Genomic DNA, 18,508 nt, shown 5'->3' with positions numbered 1-18,508 from the left:
GATCTCTTGTCCAACTTCTTTCTTTCAACATGTTTTTGGGATTATTTCATGAGATTATATGCTTCAGTTAGTTTGTTCCTTTTGTTGCTGAAAGATACTCCATTGTATGGATATGGATGTACTGTTTCATCGGGCTTTAATAGGTCTATAATTTGTTTTGAAACATTTTGATCCAGGTTTGAAACCAATGGGTCACACTGTAGCCTTCAGTACTCTGTTTTTTGGATTAAAGCTTTTAGTAGCTTCATACATTGTTTGTCCTTAAATGTTCCTTAGAAATTTTAAAAGAATGTGCCATGTCTGTTTAAATAATATAATTTATTACTTAGCTGTCAGTTCATGCTTTTACAAAAGTTATTCAAATGTTCTACGAGTTTTATCAGCCCTCTTGTATTAGAATCTCTGGTCATAATTGCTGTTTTGTCAAATTCTTGATTTTCTAATAGTTTTTTAAATATAATGCCAAATTTGATAATAGTTTGATATTTATCCTTCTTCTAGAGTGCCCATCCTTGAGAGATGCAGGCTACTGCAGTGGTGGAGACAGCTTCTGGTAAAGGCTCCCACTATAATGGAGGAAACATCCAGAAAGGTGAGGGGCCGGGCCAGTTGGCTTTATTCTGGGTGGAGAGATACTAAATGTAAATGGGTTAGTTAGTTCCCCCTCCAGTGTTGCTACTTTTTAAGCCTTCCTCCTAGTAAGGTGGTAAGATTCAGCATGTTTTTAATTTAGCAAACTCAGGTGATTTCTGGTGAATATGCGCAGCCTACACAGGACCCCTCGGTTAGATGGAAGATTTAGGAAAGAAAAGGTGAGCCAGAAGAGGGGGTTTCTATTCAGCCAGGGCTTCAGGGGGTAAAGTGGAAGGTGGGCAGATTGGTCTCTGCTACCCAAGTTGTAGATGTTTTGTCTTCACACAAATCTGAAATTTTTCTGTGTTTATTGGTAGATGAGAAAACAAGAAATAGCAAGAACATAAAAAGCAAGATGACTGAGTTTTGTGTACTTATGAATATATGTGGTTTTAACACACACACAATAGAATAAAATATAGAAGAATACTTTTATAATCCTGTGGTAGAGAAGGCCAGAGAGACAAAAGCCAGAAGTCAGGCTTTTAATTTTAATTTTTTAAATTAAAATTTTTAATTTTAATTTAAGTAATCTTAAAAAACACAGTCTAAGATTTTATAGAAAGTTAAAAGATAAGCAATAAACTAGGAAAAAATCTCATAAATATGAAAAACAAAGAATTAGTATCCAGAATACATAACTAACTCCTATATGAATCCCTAAGAAAAACAGATAAATCTGAAAGTGAAGCTGACACTTTTAGCCTTTGCTCCAACCCCATATTTATAATGGTTTATCAGATATTCACATGTGGGGGCGCCTGGGTGGCTCAGTGGGTTACAGCCTCTGCTTTTGGCTCAGGTCATGATCCTGGGTCCTGGGATCAAGCCCCGCATCGGGCTCCCTGGTCAGCAGGGAGCCTGCTTCCCTTCCTCTCTGCCTGCCTCTCTGCCTGCTTGTGATCTCTGACTGTCAAATAAATAAAAATAAAAATCTTAAAAAACAAAATAAAAAAAGATATTTACATGTGGGTGTTTTATCGCTGACCTCAAACGCCACTTGCTTGCAACTGACCCCTTGTTATCTCCTCCCTCCCCTACCTTGCTTTCTCTCTATTCCTCTTTATAAAGTGCATCTATCCCTTTAGCTCCAAATACTCCCATTCAACTGTAATACCAAGTTGTAAACCTTAGCATTATCTCAGAATGATGTCCAGGCAGGTGATAGCCAGTTGGTAGTCATGAAATCAGTTTAGCTGATTTTGATCAACTTTTTAAAAATAAATTAAATAGACCAGAAAATACCAAAATGCATTGGACATAGAGTAGTTACTGTTTTGTAGGATTTTTGTTTCTCTTACATATATCCATATGTGTGTGTATACTGGATCTTGATATAAAACGTGGTTCTGATTATGTTCTTAGTCCAAAAAACTTCAAAAGCCATTTTCTCTCCTTCATTTCCCACTCCTAATCAACCCCCAAGTCTTGTCAGTATGGTGCTTTTATCCCAGTCCCATCTTCTCATCCCTCTTCTGTACTTAGTCTCTCTGCCTCAGTCTCCCCTTCAAGCTTTTATTCTCATTATTGTCAGGGGTATTTAAACTTACTCTGCTCACTTGACTACCCTTTTAAGAAGCTTTCAGTAGCTGTCACCTTAGAATAAAAACCATACTTCTTAGCACATCATAAAAGGCCTCTTTCTGTTCTTAGTTCTTGTTAGTTCCATAGAGGTGTTTTATTCCAAAGTGGCTTATAATTTCCTGAAAATGCCATGTTCTTTCATGTAGCTGACTTTCTATGTGCATGCTGTTTGATTTGCCTGAAATAACTATTTTGTTTCAAAACACTTTTTAAATGTAAATTTCCTCTGAAGTTTACTTCTTTCTTCTCGAGCATTTCCCTGCTCATTAACACAACTCTGTCACTGTATTACATGTAAGTGTCCTTTTTCTTACCTGTGACCCTGAGGAAAACCGTGTTTGGGCACAATGCCAATGTCTTTTTTCCTTTGTTTTTGTAAAGCCTAAGGTTGTCATTAGGAGACATCCAAAGATTACAGAGCAGTAGGGGCTCCTGGGTGGCTCAGTTGGTTAAGCAACTGCCTTTGGCTCAGGTCATGATCCTTGAGTCCTGGGATCCAGTCCTGCATTGGGCTCCCTGCTGAGCAGGGAGTCTGCTTCTCCCTCTGACCCTCCCCCCTCTTATGCACATGTGTGCGCGCACGCTCTCTTTCTCTCTCAAATAAATAAATACAATCTTTAAAAAAATAAAAAATAAATAAAGATTATAGAGCAGCTGCCTTATAAATAGCAAACACCTAGCCATTGAAAGAATTCAGGAAGAATCTTGGCTATTATCTTAGCCAACTGGGGCTACCATAATAAAATACCATAGACTGAATGGCTTAGACAACATATATTTATTTTTTCACAGTTCTGGAGTCTAGAAGTCCAAATTAGGGTGCGGCATGGTCAGGTTCTGGTAAGGGCTCTCTTCCTCGCTTGTGGATGGCTCCCTTCTTACAGTGTCCTCACATGGTAGAAGGAAATAGCAAGCTCTCTGGCATTTATCCCATCTTGTAGCACTTATCTCATCCTGAAGGACCCATCCTCATGACCTTATCTAGCCCTGATTACCTCCCAGAGGCCCCATCACCAATTATTGTCACACTGGAAGTTAAGGCTTTGACGGGCATACAAATTTTGAGGGGGACAAAATTTAGTCCATAGCAGCAAACATAAGGGTTATTTGTCAAGGGTAATGTAAAAAGTATTCCTATATTGGGAAGAGCTTTGATCAGATCATATCTAAGGTCTTTTCTAGTGTTTATCTTCTGTAATGTTAGTGATGCCAACATTTTCTTCTTTTTTTTTCTCTTTTAAATCAGATGTGCCTTCTAATCCTAAGAAAGAAGATTTGTTATTATCTTCCAATGGTTGTAGCAAAGCTAAATTGGTTTTTCTTGATGATGGCTGGGATTCCTTGGCAGTAGAACAAAGAGCTAATGACAAAGAAGTCAACAGTACTGACCGAGTGGATTTATTGGAGCTATCTTGTACCGGGAGTCCAGATCCTAACAGGGAGAGCAATCTCTCTCAGTCTGGTGAATTTGAGGACAGTATTGACTGTGCTTTCTTGAATGAAACATACTCTGTACATTATTCAGAGTCAAAACTAAAGAATGAAAATCTCATTCATTTAAATTCAGAATTAGATTCTGAAATGCAGAAAAGAGGAGAGGTATTTTTTGATATTTTGGAATATCAAAATAATAAGATTATTGGCTCTGAAAGAACCTATAAGATTTCAGATGATGATTATAAAGAAACTGCTGAAGATGCACAAAAACTTGATATAGATGAAGACTCACAGCAGGAATATCACAGTGCAGAAGAGCAAGAATACATAAGTACTTCTTTATCATTTGACCAAAAGAAAACATTGAACATACCTAATCTGGAAATTGTCGGATTGAGAAATTCAGGTTATGAAGTTGAATGTGCTAGCAATCTAGAAGGTAATCATGTTAAATTGGAAAGTAATTGTAGCATCTCTCTAGATTCAATTGATGTTTATGGACAAGAAGATGCACCTCATGTCTCCAAGCTTCAGAATTCCATTGTGTTAAAAGAATATCATGAACCAAAGCATGAAATGTGTAAGGAACAAGAGATGAGTTTGATGTACCACACAGTCTTTGATGAAATTGTACTAGGGAGTAGTCCACTTGAGAACCAGGAATCTCAATCTAAGAGTGATTTTTTGAATCCTCAAAAAGCATTAAAAACTAAAATGTATTCTGGCAAAATGAAATGTCAAATAATTGAAAGTAAAGATTTTTGTGGGAATGCAATTATTGAGAACAGAAAGTCATACCACCTTGAAAATCCTCGCACATCACAAGACAAATCTTTACAAATGTTACTCCAACCCTGTAAAGATTGTCAAACGTCCTGGACCTCTATTTTTGATGATTCAGTAATTTCTGCCTGTGGATATTCACATTATAAAAGCCTACAAAATAGCCCTAAGCCAGCCTTAGATTTTTCTGTTACTCTCCCAAGGACTGCAGTCAAAGATAATCAGGCAGTAGAAGAAAACTCCCTGAAGGTTACTAATGGCAGTACCACAAGTAAAACTTGCTTTCACAATATAGAAGGAACATGTCCCAAATTAGTGACAGGTGGAGCAAACAAGACAGTCACAGTTAATCAGACAGTGGATGTTAGCACTGATTTTAGGGCTTGTTTCACAACCAGCAGGGCAACAAGTGCAAGATCTTCTGTATCATCTACATCAAGCAATACAGAGATAACAATGATGAACAAAAAACGGCCTGGTGAATGGCCCAGTGAGAAACAGAGAAGCGTGGCTTGTAACACAGATTGGTCATGCAGTCAGGATGATGACGATGCGCCAGGGTCTGTGACGAAAGGCTCATTGGGAAAATCTCTCTCAGTTGACAGTTCAAAACCTAATGAAAATTTCCTAAATAAGGTAAAGCCAATAAGATTAATAATAAAATTTTATTTGATGTTATATAGAGGCCGTGTATGATAAAATAAATGGTTTGTTGAATTATAACCGGGGTTACTAATGCTTTAATGAGGGGATGCTGGATGAGGGAAAAGGTGAATAGATTGCTACCGAACTCTGTCCTTCGTTGGTGGCAGCTGTTGCCACCAAGTCAATTAGAAATTGATTTTAGGGGTGCCTGGGTGGCTCAGTGGGGTAAGCCTCTGCCTTCGGTGCAGGTCATGACCTCAGGGTCCTGGGATCAAGCCCCGCATTGGGCTCTCTGGTCAGCAGAGAGTCTGCTTCCCTTTCTCTCTGCCTGCCTCTCTGCCTACTTGTCTCTATCAAATAAGCAAAAAAATTTCAAAAAGAAAAAAAAGAAATTGGATTTTACATTTTATCTGTGTTTGTCATCTATTTCTAATTTCATTTTAAATCACGTTTTCCAGGATCCCCTGGAATTAAGAAAAGTGTCTGCTATCACAGACTTAAAGAAACATCCTAAAAGGTAAATCAGATGTATAAACCTATAGATACACATGGGGAAAAATCAAAACAGTAATTTGCTTTTTTTGTAGAGTATTTAACCATATGGAATAATAGCTAAATGGGACTTTAAGAGATCATCTGCTTCAGCCATTTGCCTTCAAACAAATAAATATTAAGATAATGTGTAACTTTAAAGCTTTTCACTTATTAAGATTATATCTCAATAATTCCTTCAGAAACTCATGGCTTCTTATCTTTATTTATTAAACCCAAATCTATACTGATTTAATTATTCCATTTTCCTCCATTCGATCCCCCTGTAGACCAACACAAAGTAGCACCTATGGAAAACTTATATATTTGAAGAAGTAAATAGCTGCTTTCGCTGGAGTACTTTAATCTTGATTTTAATTCATTGTGTAATTTACTCTGCATCCATGGAGAATCTGGGGTGGGGATTTGGAGGAGAAAGGGCAGGTCTCTGAGAAGTCAAATTGGTTTTCATGCTCTGAGTTCATTTACTTTTTCCTTCACTCATTCTTCATTCTCCTAATGAGTTTAATCTGGTGCTTACTTGCTTTGTCTCAAATAAATAAATAAAACCTTTAAAAAAGAGAGCAAGACAATACATTTAAGAACCATGAATGCTTACAACTTTAAAAAATGTTGGCCAGGGACACCTGGGTGGCTCAGTTGGTTGAACGGTTGCCTTCGGCTCAGGTCATGATCCCAGCATCCTGGGATGGAGTCCCACATCGGGCTCCTTGCTTGGCAGGGAGCCTGCTTCTCCCTCTGCCTCTACCTGCCACTCTGCCTGCCACTCTGCCTGCCTGTGCTCTCTCTCTCTCTCTGACAAATAAATAAAATCTTAAAAAATGTTGGCCAAAGCTTGATTTAGGTTGAAAATCTATTGATTATGGATCAATAAAGTTGATTCTGTACTTCAGAATCCTTTTTTTGGTAAAAGAAAGTATAAATTGGAAACTTTTTTACTTTCTTAACTTCTAGAAAGAATATATTTACTTGGATTTGACTTTCTGAAGATGTAATGTTTCCTACAGCCTTTCCATTTTAGTAGAAACTGATTTAAACTTGACAGAAAATAGTAAGAAATTTAAAAGCTCTTTGAGAGGCATGTCATTAACAGAGAAAAATATTTGGAATCTTACCTAATCCAGTCTTTTATTTTAAAGGGAATGTCAACATTCTAAAGAGCCGACGAAGAGTTTGCCATCGAAGTGCTGTCAGAAAATCATGCAGAGAGCCATCAATGCAGAGTTGCACCTTTTAAATGTTCACTATCAGATGTGTCACCGCCACTGCACTGATATTTACAAATTCGTAGTGGAGAACAGGGCAGGGGTAAATAGGTGATTGTTAACTTTAAATCTGTATCTTAGAATGTTATTACAAGCTTTAAATTTATAACAAAATTTCCTTAATTTTTATTTTTGAAAGGCAAAGTGAGGGATAGACTGTAATCGGGTTTGTTAGCTGGCCTAGGGTTAATGGATTTTAAAAAGTCATACATTTTAATTTCATACAGAGGCAGCAGGGTATGTCAAGATGGCAAATCCAGTGAAAAGACAGATTGGATGTTTCTTTATAAAGTCCAAGTATGGTTAAGTCAGTAGCAGAGTTTGTATGACATCCTGCCACATTGTTTCTGGCTTATATACTGAGGGCTGCTTCTGCTGCTCCTAGAAAAACATCTTTGGTTTTCTTTTACTAAATATTTAAAAGAAGAAGTCTTTACAAATCTGATAGAGTTAGAACTCAGTGTATAATATAATAGTGTTAAATGGATGACTTGTGTCTAAGGAGTTCTGTAAATTTTACTTTTGAACAGAAATTTATCAAGTGATTCTACTAAGAAGGAATTAGGATCAGCACTACTGTCTGTTTTGGGAGACTTAAAGGTTAGATATGAGAGCTTGAAAGAAAAAATAAATAAGGGTATGCCTCTGGAAGAGCTGCCCCCTCTAGCTGTGGAATCAAAATTATTATCGACCTTGTCTACATTTGCTTCCATGGTATGTATATTTTATAATTAAAACTTTACTCTGCACAGAATACATTTTTAAACTAAAAAAACTTTTCTTCCTTTTTCTCTTTCTAGCTGATGAAAGAAGAATCACATGTGTAAGTTACGGTTTCATCTAATGTAGAATTCATTAGATCTTAAAAATTGCTTAATTTGGTTAACTTTCAGTTTTCTGTTGATCCTTTTCAGAACATTGATGAACTGTTTAATAAAATGTTTGTCTGTTTAGCTTTTCAGGAGCAGATCATGAACTAGATAATCAAAGTACACGTGATGTTGATGTCTCTTCAAGCCTAAAAAAGACACTCTCTCAAGTGAGATTTTTTAAAAAGTAGCTCATTAATGTAAATCTGTAATTTTATGGCTTAAGCAAAGTAAACCATAATTTTCAGAAGCTCTCACATCTTTTTTTTCAGTCAGCTGTCTTTGTGTAGTACCACTTGAGGGATATAACTGATTAGAAGGAACAGTGCCCTGATCAAACAGATTTCAGTGGTATCTGCTCGGTAGGGTGATCGTCAAACCAGGAGACTGCTGAGGATGAAAGGCAGTGAGTGACACTAATGACTCATCACGACAGCTGATATAAACTTGAACTGTCTAAGGCAACCATGACTTATGGCCACTGACATGCTGGTACACTGTGCTTAAAACTAGTAAATTGTTTAGACAAGGCAAAAGTTTAATTCCTTCTTTACTGAAATGACAAAATTAGTTTTTAAATGCCTTTTGTAAGTGTTCTTGAACTTTCTTGTCCCCTTAAGGTATTGTGTGTCCAGTGACAGTCTGTGTAAGGGCACTCTGCAGAGGGTGAAGTGGGATAGAAACACAGGCTTTATTCCTTATGAAGTGAGGCAGTGCGTAAAAAAGATGAACTTTGTTGCTGTTTTCAGATTTTGGTCTTAACCCTGAGGTTATACTATTTGGGTAGTCTTGAATAATAAAATGCATTAAGCCAAAAGTTAGTTTCTTGAGTTATATACTTTTCTATTAACAAATGATTAAAAGTAAATTACTTTAGCAAATTATGTATTCCATCATTCTACTTGATCAAAAAAAAAATTCAGTTCTCCACAAATATTTAACAAGATGCAGATATATAATCTTAGTTTGGGCTACAAGACAATACCTATTATAAGTTAGGATGAAATTTTAATACCTGTCTCATTAAATTAACAGGTTATGTGTGAAAAGCAGTATAGTGATAGGATAGTTGCTAAATTTCAGCTACTCCTATACCATCTTCACAATTTTCCATAGGCATGTATTACCTATAACATTACTTTCTTCGTATTTTTCTTTAAATGATTCCCCCCTTTTTTTAAAAGATTATTCATCTATTTCAGAGAGAACACACACAAGTGGAGGATGGAGAGGGGGAGAGGGAGAAAGAGAATCTCAATCATACTCCCCGCTGACCACGGGCTCCGTCCCATGACCCCGAGATCATGACCTAAGCCGAAATCAAGAGGCGGATGCTCAACCTATTGAGCCATCCAGGCACCCCTAAATGATTCTGCTTTTTAAATAAATTTATGGGTAAAAAGTAACTATTAAATATGGGAAAGAAATGCCACTTTTTATAAATAAAAGGATTCTATAAGCACACATTAAATATATTACTGTTAATTGTTAATGTGAAAAATCCTTATATGAACACTTCTGAAAATCATTTCAAGTACTTGTGTGTATGCATGCCACACTTTGCTAAATAATGGTAGTGTTGGCAGTCACTAGGCACAGGCTGAGTTCAAACTCTTATTAAATGTGACCAACATAAAGCAGCAAGTTACTTTCAGTTTGCTCACTTACAGAAAATGATTTTGTTCTGTTTGCCTTCATTGTCGTGAGGACCGAACGATGATAGTGAAGAGTACCTGCCACAGAACATCAGTGCAGTAACCGCTAGTCCATATTTATTGTTGTTTTTATTATTTTAATCCTCAGATGTCTTTCCTGTCAGACAGTAGTCATCCTAAACAGGATGCACTACCCAAGGAAGATGGTTTGAAAAATGGTGACATCGATGTAGACTTTAGTCAGCTGAAACTTGATGACAAAGGTCAGTGTAAAGAGTTCTGTGCATCGCCCAAAAACAAATTGCAAAGTTTAAAATACTCCTAGTGCCATTCATTAAATCAAAATCAACGTTTTGGATTGACTGAATGGCATCATTCTGATTATGAACATTAAGTATGTTCTTATTCCATCTACTTAGCATCTGTAAGGTTACTTAATATATATTATATAGTATTAATATATATATTAATATATATTATTAATATATATAATACAGATTTTTTTCTTCTGGTTCATATTTTCCAATCTGAAAATTACTTCTTCTGTCCAGTTTGTATCTGTAAATTGTACTTTTTTTGTTTTTGTCTTCTATGAGAAGAGATTATAATCATTCCCGAAAGATCATTAATTCAATTTTTAATGAAATATAGCTGCAGTACTGATTAATTCCTTTTTAAAGAGGTTTACTATTCTGTGTATAAAAATGTGTCTCTTCATCAATAGAGGATACTTTAAAAATCAGAAACGTAAGGCTTTTAGTAAGCTAAGAATCAGTGTTAATTAAAAGAAAACTGGGGAGCAGATCACTCAGAAGAGTATTTTTCAGGAGCTAGCAAAAAACCTTTCTGAAGGAATCTTTATGCTTGGTTTATACTTTGCTGGTATTTATTTTTACATAAAACTAGTAATTGTCTTCATGCTGACTTATTCTGAGAAGCTTTTTAATAATTTATCAGAGTTTAACATTGTACGTAATTCATAGCTGCTTCTGTTCAATTTCTCAGACTGCAAAAATTATCGAGAAGTAAGTGAAGACTGGTTTGATGCTAAAGAAAACCTGACGGGAGTTGACTTGTCAGGAATTCAAGAAAATCAAATAGAAAAAGACAAAGGGGATCCAAAGTTTCCACAAGGTTGGTTCTTAATTTACTAAGAAATCCTACTGTAGCTTATTTTGTAATTCTGAGAACTAAACTGTTTTAATATTTTGTTTGTGGCTTTCCTTTATAATTATAAAAAATGAGAAATTGGACATTTAGAGGTCAGTTTTTCTAGAAAGTAAATCAGTTTAAAATGTTCCTTTCTTTCAGAAAACTGCTAAAAACCTAAATCCCAGATTTAGTTAGCAGTAGAGGTCCGAGTCCTTTCTGCCATTCTGGGGCAACACCACTGCTCCTCCCGGACACTCTCTTCCTCCGAACCCTTAGCAGATCTGTCAGACTGGCATGAGGGATCGAAATGGTTTCCTTTCCCTTACTTTACTGAAATAGATCAAATTATTAATGTTTTCATCTTTTGATAGTCTTCAATTGCTTATAATAGTTGGAATTTCCTCTAGTTTCTGTTATCATTGCCCTTCTATCATTTCTAAATATATGCTACCTTCCTTTATTTTATTTCTGTAAATATTTTATTTTAAATAAAATAAATATTTTATTTAAAATAATTAAAATTAAATATTTTATTTATTTATTTTATTAAAAATAAAATAATTAAAATAAAATAAATATTTTATTTATTTTCTATAATAGCAATGATTTTATTGGGCTTTTTTGCTTCTATAAATAATGCTTACTAAGATTTTTAAATGGGTGCCTGGGTGGCTCAGTCGGTGAAGCGTTTGCCTTCGGTTTAGGTCATGATCCCAGGGTCCTGGGACCGAGCCCCATATCAGGCTCCCTGCTCAGTAGGGAGCCTGCTTCTCCCTCTCCCTCTGCCTCTCCCCCTGCTTGTGCTCTGTCTCTCTCTCTCTCTGTTAAATAAGTAAAATATTTTTTAAAAAAGATTTTTAAACAAAATATAAGAAAATTTAAATTACCTGAAGGTTCTTCAGTCTGCAGTAACCACTATGAATATTCTTTACCATTCATTTATGCATTTATGCATGTATTTAATACACATATACAGTTTAAAATAAATGACATTTTATCATCTAGCTTTATTCTAACTATTTTTGTTTTTATTCTGTATTTTGTATTTTATTTTATTATTTTGTTTTATTCTAACTATTTTTTTCTTTCCTTTCATTATTTTTTTTTTAAGATTTTATTTATTTGACACAGAGAGAGAGATCACAAGTAGACAGAGAGGCAGGCAGAGAGAGAGAGGGGGAAGCAGGCTCCCCGCTGAGCAGGGAGCCCAATGTGGGGCCCAATCCCAGAACCCTGAGACCATGCATGACCTGAGTTGAAGGCAGAGGCTTAACCCACTGAGCCGCCCAGGCGCCCCAGCCTTTCATTATTTTTGTCCATATCACTTACCACATACTATGTACTTATCTTACCTGATCTATAGACTGCCTTCCCACATCACATATTAGCTCAGTTTTTTGTATAGTTTGTTCATTACCTGTCCCCAGGGCCAAGTACAGTGTTCTGCCCATGGGGTAGTTAGTCATCGTATTGTATTGAACTAGTGCAAGTCAAATATATGTCTCCTAATGCTTATTCACTGTAGCTTCTTGCTCCCTCTACACCTCAGTGTAGAAGTATACAGATAAATAGTTTCACTCTCTTCTTTACAACTGTACATTATAAACCAAAGAGATTAAGCAAGCTAAAGGAAGGAAGTTAATGGAGAAGGTTGGGTTATTATTGCCTAGGGATGAAAGAGTCTGCCTGCATTGCAGCACCACCACTTAACTAGATTTGTAACCTGAACTCTGAAGACCTCAGCAGCCGCCTCTGGAAAATGGAAATGATAACAATTGCTACATTGCGGGTGAAGTGCTGGGCCTCCCGCCTGCAGTGGGAGGGGCACTCAGGAGGTGTTAGGCTATTATTAGTGAGTAAAAAAAATAAAACTTAAAACTATCCCATTATTATATAAAAATTAAACAAATAAATTAAAACTACTTGAAGAATTCATTCAACAAATATTTACTGTGTACTACCTATGTGCCAGGTATTGGTTTTGACAGGAAACTAAAAGAATCTCAATTCAGTAGATCCTTTTTGACTTCGGACCAAGTTCTCTTCAAAATGGAGACCATGAAAATGCATTCTGAGAATGGAAAAAACTATATCTGTAATCTTAGTATTTGTAGTTCCCCAAAAGTGCTGTGTAAATCAAGTTGTTTGTACTCCCCCTTTTTTTCTAATGTGCCATTACCATTAACAGGCTATATACCTGTTATTGATATTTTTCTGATTTCAAGGTTTTGTTGATGTGTTGTTTCCCCAGCCCAGGAATATCCATAAGGCCTAGCCAGGATTGACATGGGGACAGTTAGGGTTCTTTGCACATCTCCCTTCCTATATAGTGCTTCTTTGAACCAAAGACAAATGAAAGACACCTTTCTTATTATGATGTAATTGATTATCCTGATGAGACGTTATTGACCCATTTTTGAGCTATGAGAGACTTAATGTCAACCAATCCAATCTCTTTATTTGGAAGATGATGTGATTAAGGCCCTAAAATCTTAAATCTTGGTCTTCAGACTAGTGCTGATATTCAGTAATAACTTTATAAGTTTTGTAATAATAAAAGTTTCCACATTTCTTTTATAATATCAAATATTAATGGTCATATATTATGTTTCTCTATAAGCAGAAATGAAGACTGTTGAAACTTTACGAAAAGATAAAGGTTACTTGATACATGTTGGTGGTCTCTGCCCTTCAGTATCTGAGGTATGCCAGGACTATTTTCTGAGTTTCATTTAAAAATCTATTAATTGTTCATATTTTGATACTTTTTTAATTTTTTCTACCTTTCACAAACTTTTATTTTTCTTCTAGGCTGATTTAAGGTCTCATTTCCAGAAATACCAAGTTTCTGAAATTTCCATTTATGATTCTTCTACTAATTATAGGTAGGTTTTCCAAATTCGGTAAGGTACACTTACTGGGTGTGTGCTGTGTGCCAGGAGTGGACACCAACCACAGTGACGGTAAAGTTAAGGGCCATTTCCACAGAGCTTTCCCAGCCTGGTTGGGGGAGATAATTTTGACAGCTACATCACTAATGGTGCTGTTCCTAATCAAATCTTCCATTATACTTTTTAATTTGGTATTAATGGCTTATTGATTTTTGTACACTTAATCCTGTTTCATTACCATTTCACACAGGGGCAGTAGAGTGCATTAGTTAAGAGAGTGGGCTCTGTAGCTAGATGGCTTATGGCTTGGGTTCTTTTCCCAGTTGCATCAGTAGCTTGCTGAATAAATTTGGACAAGTTACTTAACCTATACATACCTCTGGCGCTTCATCTATAAATGAGGATAGTAATAGTACCTTCATCACATTGGTATGAGACAATTATTAATAAGTAAAGCAATAGGAATACAGCCTAGCATATAATAGGCACTCAGAAAATTGTACTTTGTTTGATTATTTTTAATTTTAATTACCTTTTAGTTGATGCTTTTATGTTTTTTACCTTATCTACATATAGTCATTTCTGGTATTTATCATGCTACTTTCTGTTTTGTGACATTGTAGGAACATTCAAAATTATCAAACAAAATGGTGATAGCTTAGTGGAAAGGCCTTTGTTATTTCATCTCTAACAAGGGTAGCTGTTTATTTCAGATAAAGAAGTCTTTACCAATTAAGAAAGGATCCTATATGGGTGCCTGGGTGTCTCAGTCAGTTGGGCATCCAACTCTTAATGTTGGCTCAGGTCATGATCTCAGGGTTGTGAGATCAAGCCTGTGTCAGGCTCTGTACTGGGCTTGGAACCTGCTGAAGAGTCTCTCTCTCCCTCTCCCTCTGCCCCTTCTCCCCACCTTGTGCTCTCTCTCAAAAAAAAAAAAAAAAATTGTTGTTGAATTTTGTCTTAAATGGAGTCACTTAAGAAGATGTACTCTTTTTATTTGACCTGTTGATGTATTGTTAATACACTCCACTACATTAAAGTAGTTTTTAATCCTGAAGTATTACTTGATGTGAAATATTCTTTTAGTATTTGTTGAATTGTTTTTTTAAAAACAACTTTTATTACTTGAAGTATTATACATTCTATGTGGAAATTTAGAAAACATGTTTTAAAAGAAAAATAGAGGAACTTGTAACAATATATCCATAGTTCTGTCCTTTGAAAACATCTCCTTTCCAGATTTGGTATATGTCTTTCTGTTAACACATCTTGGGCTGGTGATTTCAGAAGGATGACTCTTGCCTAACTTTCTTCTCAATCAAATGGTTAAAATTCTGGTTAGATTTTCCAACTTCTTTTTTGGTTCCCTTGTTTTTCCGTGATGAGGTCCTAAGGACATTATCTTATCTATTCTGCCAAATGTTTTTAAAATTTGCCTTTCATATTTAAACCTTTGATCCACCTCAAGGTTATGTTTTGTGTATAGAGATTAATTTTAATTTTTTTAGTGATAACCAATTGTCCTGAGATTAGTAATACAGATTAGTAAATCTGTATTACTCTGTCATATAGCAACTTTGCAAATGTTTTACATTAAATTTTAATATGAAATTAATAGAGAATTTCTAAGAAATGCTGTCTTTTACTTCCCATTTTTGTTCATTTTTTTTTAAAAGATTGTATTTACTTATTTGACAGAGAAAGTACAAGCAGGCCTCCCACTGAGCTGGGAGCCTGATGGGACTTGGGGCTTGATCTAGGGCCCTGGGATCATCACCTGAGCTGAAGGCAGATGCTTCACCAACTGAGCCACTTGGGTGCCCCTAATTTGCTTTTTTTTTTTTTTAAAGATTTTATTTATTTTAGAGAGAACTGGAGTGGGGTGGGGGCAGAGGGAGAAGGAGAAGCAGGCTCTTCACTGAGCAGGGAACCCCATGCCGGGCTCGATCCCAGGACCCTGAGATCATGACCTGAGCCAAAAGCAGATGTTTAACCGACAACCACCATGCACCCCTAATTTCTTTTTATTATTTATTCTAAATAATTATTTTTCTAATCCCAAGGTAAGTATAGTAACCTTTTTATTTTTAAGGGCAAAAGTATGTATATATCCAGTAATTACAAAGTGGAGTTTAAGGCAGTTTAATCATTAATAGTCTTTTGGTTTTCTGCTTTTATATGTTAGATATGCATCCCTTGTTTTAAAAAAAAACATTGATGCAAAGATGGCTGTGAAAGAAATGAATGGTATAGAAATAAATGGAAAATCAGTAAACGTGCGGCTTGTTAAAACTCCTGGAGAATATACATCACCACTCTCCTACAAAAATGGAAATAAAGTTACTTGGAATAATTTGGAGAGAAGCACCAACAAAGAAATTACCTCAGTCTCCTCTATTTCAAGATTGCCCAGAACTAGGCCAAGGCAGCTGGGATCTGAGCAAGACAGTGAGTTTTTTCCTTTTGACCAGAAGGTTAGTTTTCTTGATGGAACTTTTCGGTGGTCTTTGTATAGGCCATACTGCAATAAGTAGTTTGGTAGAACAAGTAACTCCAGAATCAGGGAGCTTGAAGTGGGGATGAGAATGTTAATCTCTATCCTTTTTAACCGTGGATCCACCCTAACCTGTTTTTGTACAACTCCAGTTGTTCTTGGCGGATGGGGAATGTAGGTCTTTGTAGGTCTGGCTGTAGACTGTTTCTCTTTAACTAGACTCTTTGCCAGTACTTTGCAGTCTTTTTTGTCCCTATTCTTGGATAGTATTCCTGCGTAAGTAGTTAATTACTCTCTCATCACCCTTTCTCACAGTTAATCTTGGCTTATAATCATTAAACCCGTAAAATATAGTCATTATATATGCTCTCAATTTTACCTGATCGGGGTTTTAAACACTACATGGAAAATGATGACGTTGCCCATTTTACCCTCACCTCACCACTGTTCAGCAGTGTGCCTGGGGTCCTATAGGAATTCCACAGGTTTTTAAAAGATTTACATAGAATAAAATTCACTCTTTTTGGTATTTTCAAGTTTAGGCAACCGTACATGAATGTGTAACCACCATCACAATCACAATACAGAACAGTTCCTTCATTCCAGAACATTGTCTTATACTTTGTTTCCTCTCCTTATGATTTTCCTTTTCCAGAGTGTCATGTGAATGAGTATTACATAATGTTATTAGCCTGACAGCTTAGCTTAATGCATTGGAGATTCATCCATATTGCTGTGTATATAGCATTTCATTCCTGTTCATATTTTGGCCATTTTTATCAGACTGTTTGCTGTTTTGGGGTTTTTATTTAAATTCCAGTTAGTTAACATATAGTATATTAGTTTCAGGGGTACAATATGGTAATTCACCGCTTCTTAAATCAACTGGTACTCCTCACAACCAGTGCAGTCCTTAACCCCGATCCTTCTTTAACTCTTTGTTTAGCTTTCTTTAGCTCTTTGTTTAGCTTGAATTTTTATGGGATATGTAGTTGTTTCATAGAATTTATAACCTGGTGAATACTAATTAATCATTTTAATTTTGTCTATTTGATCAGACTGTAAGATTCATAGGTGGAGAGGTTTCTATTTTATATAACTAGTTTTCCTTCCATAGTATGTGGTCCAATTCTGGATATATAGTCTGTGTTGATGTCATATTTGGTAAATAAAATGTAGAATATTTGTAATTACTATGTAAACTAGCCTTTCTATGTCAGGTTAAGTAAGAGAACTAAGCCTCCATGCCATAAGCCTTAGATATCCACAGTATGTAGAGAATTAACCTCTCTCCTGCACTGAGAATGAAACTAATTATGTCCTGTCTTTGGGGAAAATGAGAGAATAGTTAACATCTGTGTTCTGTGGTTCAGATGAGGAATCCCAGTTGAGAAAGGCTGATTTAGACTTAACTCCAAATATTTTGTCACTATTAGAAAACATGTGGGACTTTTTTTTAAAAATACATGGTTCACAACACAGCTCAAGTAAATCTATTTGGCATGAATAATCCCAACTCAAAGTAAATTTCTTTAGGAATTTTTATTTTACCATTTGTAATTTTAAATTTTATTTTAATTAAGCTAAAGTGTCTATGTAATGGTCACTGTTTTAAGAAAACTTTAAAATGTTTATTTAGGGTATCAAGAAGAATTGTAAACAGATTGAATCTACTAAACTATTACCTGATACACCTATTCAATTCATACCACCAAATACATTGAATCTGCGTAGCTTTACCAAAATCATGAAGAGACTGGCTGAACTACATCCAGAAGTTCGCAGGTAATGACTACAATTCTGTTACAGTGGTTTTAATATTTTTATGTAAAAATATAGTTCAGTGTGATAACTTATCCATATTTAGAATGTGTTACTTTGGAAAGGACAGGTGCTTATGTGTGTTTTCCTTTTGCATAGAGACCATATTATAGATGCTCTTCAGGAAGTGAGAGTAAATCATAAAGGTTTTCTGAATGGCTTATCTATTAATACTATTGTGGAAATGACTTCATCTGTCTTGAAAAATTCTGCTTCCAGCTAGGAATAAAAGAAGCAACAAGAGGTAAATCAAGCATATCTTTTATATTTAAATATTACTTAAAATTTTTAAGCTATTGATTTTTTTCAAATAAAAAATAGTATTAAATTTAAAGTAATAAAATAATGATATTATAAAATTAAAAAGCAAACATACTGTATTAGTTAACTACTAATCAAAACCAGTTACCCAAAACTTAATTACTCAAATACTATTCATCATCTCACAGTTTGCAGGTCAGGATTCAGGAGTGGCTTTAGCTGGGTAGTTTTCACTTAGGAACTCTCACACTGTTGCAGCCAAAGATGTTGCTTGGGTTGTAGTCATCAGGAGGCTTGGGTGAGACTGCAGGTTGTGCTGCTGATATGGCTCATTCACAGGGCTTTTGGCCCCCTGAGACTCACCACATGGGCCTCTCATTGGGGCTGCTTGAGTGTCTTTACATTGTGGCAGCTGGCTTCCCTAGAGGGAGAGCAAGATGGAAGCTACAGTGTCTTTGTGACCTAG

At 35.7% G+C, this 18,508-nt stretch overlaps 1 protein-coding gene across 1 annotated transcript; it reads left to right on the top strand.

Moving 5' to 3' along the window:
* Positions 1-519: 519 nt before the first annotated feature.
* Positions 520-18,004, top strand: RBM44 (RNA binding motif protein 44; the record flags this gene model as incomplete). Its single annotated transcript, XM_080799420.1, has 13 exons — positions 520-592; positions 3,464-5,073; positions 5,541-5,599; positions 6,774-6,950; positions 7,430-7,613; positions 7,700-7,722; positions 7,854-7,938; positions 9,608-9,686; positions 13,199-13,278; positions 13,387-13,460; positions 15,652-15,937; positions 17,600-17,745; positions 17,881-18,004. The coding sequence occupies 13 exons, from the start codon at positions 520-522 to the stop codon at positions 18,002-18,004; spliced, it is 3,000 nt and encodes a 999-aa protein (XP_080655546.1).
* Between the last annotated feature and the right edge of the window lie 504 nt (positions 18,005-18,508).

Source organism: Martes martes, assembly GCF_963455335.1.
Source record: "Martes martes genome assembly, chromosome: 3".
NCBI classification, from domain to species: Eukaryota; Metazoa; Chordata; class Mammalia; order Carnivora; family Mustelidae; genus Martes; species Martes martes.
Note: the sequence above shows the minus strand (reverse complement) of the source record. Positions and strands in the feature narration are given on the sequence as shown.